This window comes from Elephantulus edwardii, unplaced genomic scaffold (genome assembly GCF_000299155.1).
Source record: "Elephantulus edwardii isolate Elephantulus edwardi_28Jun2011 unplaced genomic scaffold, EleEdw1.0 scaffold00149, whole genome shotgun sequence".
NCBI lineage: Eukaryota > Metazoa > Chordata > Mammalia > Macroscelidea > Macroscelididae > Elephantulus > Elephantulus edwardii.
In genome coordinates, this window is record NW_006399899.1 from 3143592 (window position 1) to 3151212 (window position 7621).

Genomic DNA, 7621 nt, shown 5'->3' on the forward strand with positions numbered 1-7621 from the left:
TGTCCAGCTCTCTGATGCATAGCAAGCAATTGCAAAGACCAAGACCTGGATCAGGTACACCTCCGTCTCCAGACTGATGTCACTGCTCTTCAGTATTCTAGAGAGGTCCCTGACAGCAGACTTCCCCAGTGCAATTCATCTCTTGATTTTCTGGCTGCTGGTATCAAGAGTGTTGACTGTAGAGCCAAGCAAACTAAACCTATTAACAATCTCAATCTCTTCACCATCCATACTGATGCTGCCAATTGGCCCATTGGTGACAATCTTTGTCTTCTTGATATTGAGCTTCAATCCACATTGAAAGCTGCAGTACTCAACCTTCAGCAGCAACTGCTACCAGTCCTCCTCAGTTCCAGCAAGCAGGGTTGTGTCATCTGCATATTGCAAGTAGGTTGATGAGTGTTCCTCCAATCCTGATGTCACATTCCTCCTCATACAGCCTAGCCTCCCAGATAATCTGTTCTGCATATAGATTGAAACGGTATGGAGACAGGATACATCCCTGGCATATATCCTTCCCGATGTTGAACCAAGCAGTGTCTCCTTGCTCTGTTCTGACCACCCCCTCCTGGCCCAAGTATAGGTTTCACATAAGCACAATCAAACGTTCTGGGATTCCCATTCTTCTCAAAGTCAGCAATAGTGTGCTGTGATTCACAGAGTCAAATGCCTTTGCATAGTCAATGAAACAGACAGACATTGCTCTGGTACTCTCTGCTTTCAACCAAGATCTATCTAACATTAACCATAATATCCCCAGTATCACAGCCTTTTCTAAACCCAGCCTGCACGTCTGGCAGTTCTCTGTTGATGTACTGCTTCAGTTGTTTTTGGTTCATTTTCAGCAGAATCTTGTTTGAATATGATATTGATGATCATTTCCATACTCTGTCCGGTCACCTTTCTTTGGAATGGAATATAGATCTCTTCTAGTCAGTTAGCCAGGTGGTTGTCCTCCAGATTTCTTGGCACAACTTGGTGAACACATCCACGGTAGTCTGTTTGTTGAAATATGTCAATTGGTATGCAATCAATTCCTGGAGCTTTGTTTTTTGCCAATTCTTTCAGAGGAGCTTGAACTTCTTTCTTCATCACAGGTTCTGGCTCATATGTTGTTTCATGAAATTCTTCTGTGTCTGCCAATTCAGTTTGGTGCCATGACTGTACACTCTTCCCATCTTCTTTTAATGCTTCCTGGATCATTTCATATTCTGCCCAAAGCATCCTGAAGTATTGCAACTTGTGGCTTGAATATATTCTTAAGTTCCTTCATCTTAAGAAACTCTGAGCGAGTTTGGCCCTTTTGCTTTTCTGACTCCAGCTCCTTGCATATTTCATTATAACACTTTGCTTTGTCTTCCCGAGCTGCCCTTTGAAATCTTCTGTTCAGCTCCTTAATTTCCTGGTTTCTTTTCTTTGCTTTGGCTTCTCGGCATTCTTGTCAAATATTTAGAGTCTTGTCTGACATCCATCTTGGTCTTTTCTTCCTCCTATGCCTTTCTAATGACCTTTTGCATTCTTCCTGGATTATATTCTTGGTATCATCCCACATCTCACTTGGTCTTCACTCATTGGTGTCAAAAGTATTACTAAAGAAAATAAAAAACCACAGCCTTCAATGTAGATTACATCTAAATATCAATAAAAGAAAAACCCAAACAATTGGATCCACAGAAAAGGTGATGATAGATGACGAAAAGATTGAAACTGTTAATTTTTTCCTTTTACTTAGGTCATTTTAGTATAAATCAACATCGATGGAAGCAGCAGTCAAGAAATCAAAGTACATGCTGCATTGGGGGGTGAAATCTGCTGTCAAGAACCTCTTTAAGGTGCTAAAGAGGAAGGATATCAGTTTAAAGCCTAAGATATATTCTTTTGTTTCATATGCATCTGCAAGTTGCATTCATGAATAAGGAAGACAGGTGAATTAAAGCCTTTGAAGTCATTATGTTGTTACTGAAGAGTACTGAACATCCCATGATTGCCAAAAGAACAAAGCCGTCTTGGAGCAAGTATAACCAGAATGCCCCATAGGGGCAAGGATGGTGAAACTACACGTCACATACTTCGAGCATGTTGTCAGAAGGGAAAAAAGCATCATGTGGGGAAAAATCAGAGAGTCTGTGAAAAAGAGTAAGAACTCCAATGAGTTAAACTACAACAATGAGCTTGGGCATGGCAAACACTTTGTTGATAATACAAAATAAGGCCAGGTTGCAATCTGTTGTTCATGAGATCGCTAAGAGTTGCAACAGACTTGACAGCACCTAACAGCAGGGTACTAATCTCTTTTCCCTTCATAAAAGGATTTTTTTGTTGCCATCTGGTCAATTCTAATTCATGTAGGCCTACGTGGAATTACGCAAAAGTATAGTTAATAAATGAGAATTTTAAAAATCCCACACTAATCCGGCTCTACTTTAGAAAAGTAATTTTTACATAAGATTAGACAAAAAAGAATGAATGTGGAACAGAGAAATTCGGGCAGAAAAGTGCAGAATGACTCTCTGAATTCAAGACACATTCTCATAGGTCTGGATAGGTTTGTTTTTGTTTAATGCAAACACTGAAACTTGTTTCTGCCTTTGTGAAGACAAGGATTTAAAGACAAAGGTAACAAAAAGATTTCAAGACAAATCTTACTCCATTTGAATTCTATTACAAAGGGGTATCTAGCAGCTAAGAAGTCTATATTCTTATTCCATTTAATAAAGTTAATTAAATGTGATTTCGATTCAGAGTTATTGAGCAGGAAAGGTTACCAAGAGGTTTTAAGCAAATAATCTTGTTCCTCGTCCATCTCACCTCTTTCAGTGATGCTGGGACCTCTCCAGCATTATGTATTCACACTGTTTCCAGAAGAAAATGCTCGTGATTAACAACTGTGGTCCTAAATGTTTTTAAGCTGATATTTCTACTTCATTCTCTATCTACGTATGTATCAGAATATAATAATACTTGGATTCAAAATATTTCTACTTGAAAAACCATACCTTATTTGAATCCCAGAATTAAGTGTGGTTACCAACATCAATTCCAGGTGAGTTAAAATTTTTACTTAACAAGAAGAAGTATCTCTATTAGGGCAGAGATTTTGTGACAAAGTTTAATTATGGTGATTTTTTTTTTCTAACTCTGTTGAGAAATTATACAACACAACTTATTTCCCTTAAATTGATTTGGCAAACAGCAAATTCCCCTATTTTAAGCTTAAGTGTTTTTAGATAAAATAGTCTTTCTTAGACTATTGGTTTGGCAGATTGAGAAAACTTAGCTTGGCAGATTGAGATATTTTTGCTTTGACATCAACATTTTTGTTTGATTACAAAACTGCTGAGGTTAGAAGGAACTGCTGCTGAAGTGAGAAGAAAACAATAACTTCGGCTGCTGCCCCATTTCACCGCGGTATTGGAAGGGGGGCAAAGAGCTTTGTAATGAACGCTGAACTACGTCTAGGAAAAGAGCTATGTGAAGGTATGCTGCAGAATAAATCCCTACACTTCTATAGTGCATCATGCTTCCCAAAGCATTTTCACTCACATTAATTTAATTTGATGTGAAACAAGCATATAAAACTGGAGATAATGCTTCAGGGTGTAATAACAAAGAGAAGCAACTACATCTAGGTCATCCAAGCGCTCCAAGGTCCCTTGGCTTTTACAATTCAACAAATTTTCCATTCAGATAAGAGGAAAGTTAAAATACAGGATATCTTTAGATTGATTATGCGTCTGGTTTTGCACATTATAAATATTTGTTTAAGTCCATCTCAGAGCCTTAATTTATCTACTTCCTTTTGATAAAATATTCACTTAAAAAACCAAACTGTTAAGAAAGTCATGTTCTTTCTTAGTTTTATTATGATTAAAGGATTACTCGAGGAACTGCAGGAGCTCATGGTGGCCTAGTGGGAAAGGAGTCGCACTGCCAACTCAAAGGCAGGTGGTTTGAGTCCACAGGAGAAAAATGAGCCCTCTTCTCCCATGTCATTTACAGCATCTGAAACCTGCTGGAGGGTCAGCAATGAGTCTGTTCAGACTCAACAGTAATGAGGGTTCTCATGCACAAGTCTCACCATCTTTTATTTAACAATTATTGGTAACAGGTTTCATGTTCACAGTTGCTTTACAGAACAGATAAAAATAAAGGAATCTTTTTTTAGATATTGAAAGGTAAAGGATTAGTTAGCCATTACCAGTAATTTATATTGGTAAACCCAATCCTGAGGAATTAAATGTTAGAGATTACTGTTAGATAAGGAAGATATATTCCAAAGTCAAAAACATTAAAAAAAATCTTACCTATATATAAGTTAGATCTGAATTCCACATTGTGGTCTCGCACTGCCATATCCTGTGCTTCTAAGAGAACCTTAAAAAAAAGAAAATTGTTCATATGGTGGGCCTTGAACTAAAATGGAATTAAATTTCTCATTTCCTGTTCTCCTCTCTATAATATGAGTAATCAGAAGCTTCCATTTTAGAGTAAATGTTAAAAAGAGAATTTCAAGAGATAACAGTACTAAGAAGGGATACAGTAAGCTTTTCTTCCTCAGACAACAGCAGTAAAATACAGAATTCTACTTAAGTTTAAATGAGTATGTATCTGTAAAGGAGGCACCAGCAGCAATTGTGAGGAGTAACCTTAGCAATGAATATTATATCTTTGAGTCAGAGATGTCTCAAAAACTTTAAAAAGCTCAAAGGTTAAATCTTATTTAAAAATTCATATTAAAAATTCTTATACTTTATATCCAAAGAAACAATATGAGAGCTGAGAAGAAGGGAAAAAAGTCATACTTAAGAAATTCTTCTAGGAAATTCATTATTAAGTTTTAAGTGTATTAAATTAAGCTATTTTCTCTCCAAACACATTTTCTTAAAATACGGCCATTACCACCATACCAAAAGATCTTTCCCTCTTTAAAAATAAGTTCTTAGTATAAGACTGTGTTCACAATAGACACTTAGTTAATGCAGTGAATGAACTGAATGAACATAGTAAAAGTAAGTCATTACAGTGGAACCTCTCTGAGGTCAGCAACATCAATCCCAACTACTCAACTACTGAACAGTAGGATGTTATTACTGTTGTCACTGTTGTCATGTAGCATCATGTTGGGACCGACCCATAGCTGACCATCCAGCAGGTTTTCAGAGGCGGTTAATCCCTCTGAGTTCGTCTTCTCCTCCTCCTCTGGGAGGAGACTGCTCATCTTTCTCCCACAGAACAGCTGGTGGATTTGAACCATGTACCACCTGCTGGCAGTGCAATTCCTTATCACTAAGACACTACAGTTCCCTAAACCATAGGACAAGAACTGAATTTAGGTGAAAATTAAATAGAGAAAATTATGCCAAACTCCCTAGATAGCAAGGGACAATAGTCAACACAGCTCTTAGAAACAAGAAAAAAAAAGTGCAATAATGAATGAATGAAAATCCAAAATCTCTGTAAATGTTCATTAAAATTAATAAAATAAAATTGAAAAAAAAAGAAACAAGAAAGACCATTTTTATGACAAGAATGATCAGATACTTGGCTGGGAACAATTCTGCCTAATAAATTAGCTACATTTAAACCTTGAAGAGCTAATTCTTTACTGCTCAGTTTCTAGATATGAAAAATGGAACCAGAATGGCAAGTGTCTTGTTCATGGTCAGAATAAAAATAACATTGAAAAAACTAAACTCCTGTGTCCTATTCCAGGGCTAGTTCTACTTAACTAATTAAAAAATTAGAAGCTCTCATTTATGAAAGTGATTTAAAAACAACATCAAACAACTTTTCTTTTTTTCCAAAAAAAAATCTAAACTTTCAGACATAAAATATCCTTCATAGCATAGACAGTAATAAATAAATGTCTGATGCAAGTAAAAGCATCAGAGGAAAAAAACAACGTAACACATATAACTTTCCTAAACTCTATCAGTGCCCCAAGTAAATTCCTCATAGTGTCCCCCTATCAAGTTTCACAGGCAGTAAACATTCATGGGAGGAGACTCTTCATTCTTCTACTACAGAGTAGCTGATTGATTCCAACCACCAACCTTTTAGCTAAGCAGTGCAATGGGCTATGTACTATGCTACCAAGATCATACGTCCAAAATCAAATAATGTATTTGGGGACAGACAAATCAGGGAATTCGGAATTCATGCTGACTTTACCAATACTGACAAGACTGCCCCATCCCCAACAAATTTTGCAAGCTTACCTCTTTAACTATTTGGGCCCCTTTTTTGTCACTGAATTCCAACTGAGCCAAAGCCTGATCAATGGACATTCCTTTTACCTTGAATTAAATGGTGAGAGACCAAAGAGGATAAACAAATTGGTTTACAAAGTCAATCTTTTTTCTGCAAAGAATAAATGTCTTACATAATCTAGTGAATTAATCCAGGCAAAAAAGAAGAAAATAAGTTCCAGAAGGTATGTTATCAACTCCAATCAAAATCAAACCAAAATATTTTAACAATAAAATCTAGATTATATAGTTTCAAAACAGTGAAAGCAGGAATTACAGAGAGAGATCACAGTTTTCTGAATTTCCTGGCCCTGGCTAGAACTCTTCAAATATTATAAAATTTGATGCTTTTGTTTTAAATACCTAGTTGGTGTAATTTCATTTCTCCAAAGAATTATAAAAAACAAGTAAAATCATTACTCTCTTGAGCATCATATGTCTGATTACTTACCAACGGCCTAAACATACAATTAATTATATTATTTATTTTTCAAAGAAATTCAGGCAAAAAATTTTTTTTCAATTCTTAGGTGACAAATTCTAGTTTATTCTCATAAGTAATGTATAGTAATGGTCAGTTTTACTTACCAACTTTGCCAAATACCACATCTTGTCTTTGCTGTATTTTATTTGTCTTCGACAGTGGTAGATTTCCTTAATAAGCAAATAAGGGGAGAGGGAGAACCTTTAGCAAGTTTATAAGATAGTTACCCCAAAGAAACCATAACTGCCACCCAAGCAGATATATGCATACCCATGTTTATCGTGGCTTTGTTCACAACAGCAAAGAGATGGAAACCACCCAAGTGCCCATCAACAAATGAATGGACAGAAAAGCTGTGGTATATTCACACAATGGAATACTACACTGCATTGAAAAACAAGGAACTCATGCAGTATTATTCAAACTGGGTGACCCTCGAGGACATTATGCTGAGTGAAGTATCTCAGTCACAAAAGAACTGCATAATGCCACTGCTGTAAAACGGGACTGACATCAGGGCTGGGGGGAGACTGAGAAAGATGGGACAAATAATGTATACTGTATGGAAACAGATGAGGGAGAGAACTGTTTAAAAGGGATATATGATTGGGTATTATTGTAATGACAGGAGTCCAGAATGGAGGCTGCATAGTGGAGTGGACCTGGGGGCAAGGGACTGTAAAACAATGAAAGAATATTACTTTTACTTTTCAAAGAGAAGAGCAAACTGGGGAGGGAGGGGTGAACAAGGAGAAAAGTGCAACAATGAATGACTGGAAATCCAAAGTGTCTGTAAACAATGAAAGAATCTTTTCTTTTACTTTTCCATAATTTTTGGACTCATGTACTTATAACTTGTTAGTCAAATTTGTGTCTTCTAGGTTGCAAC

At 36.5% G+C, this 7621-nt stretch overlaps 1 protein-coding gene across 1 annotated transcript in view; it reads right to left on the reverse strand.

Moving 5' to 3' along the window:
* MRPL22 (mitochondrial ribosomal protein L22) overlaps positions 1–7621 on the reverse strand; it is a gene marked incomplete at its 3' end in the record, with an annotated part of 53471 nt that overhangs the window by 7943 nt on the left and 37907 nt on the right. The window contains exons 4-6 of the mRNA XM_006894745.1: positions 6837–6902; positions 6219–6296; positions 4305–4374 (exon numbers count right to left, since the gene is read on the reverse strand). Of these exons, the coding sequence (XP_006894807.1) occupies positions 4305–4374; positions 6219–6296; positions 6837–6902 (214 nt within the window). The remainder of the gene's footprint in view (positions 1–4304; positions 4375–6218; positions 6297–6836; positions 6903–7621) is intronic.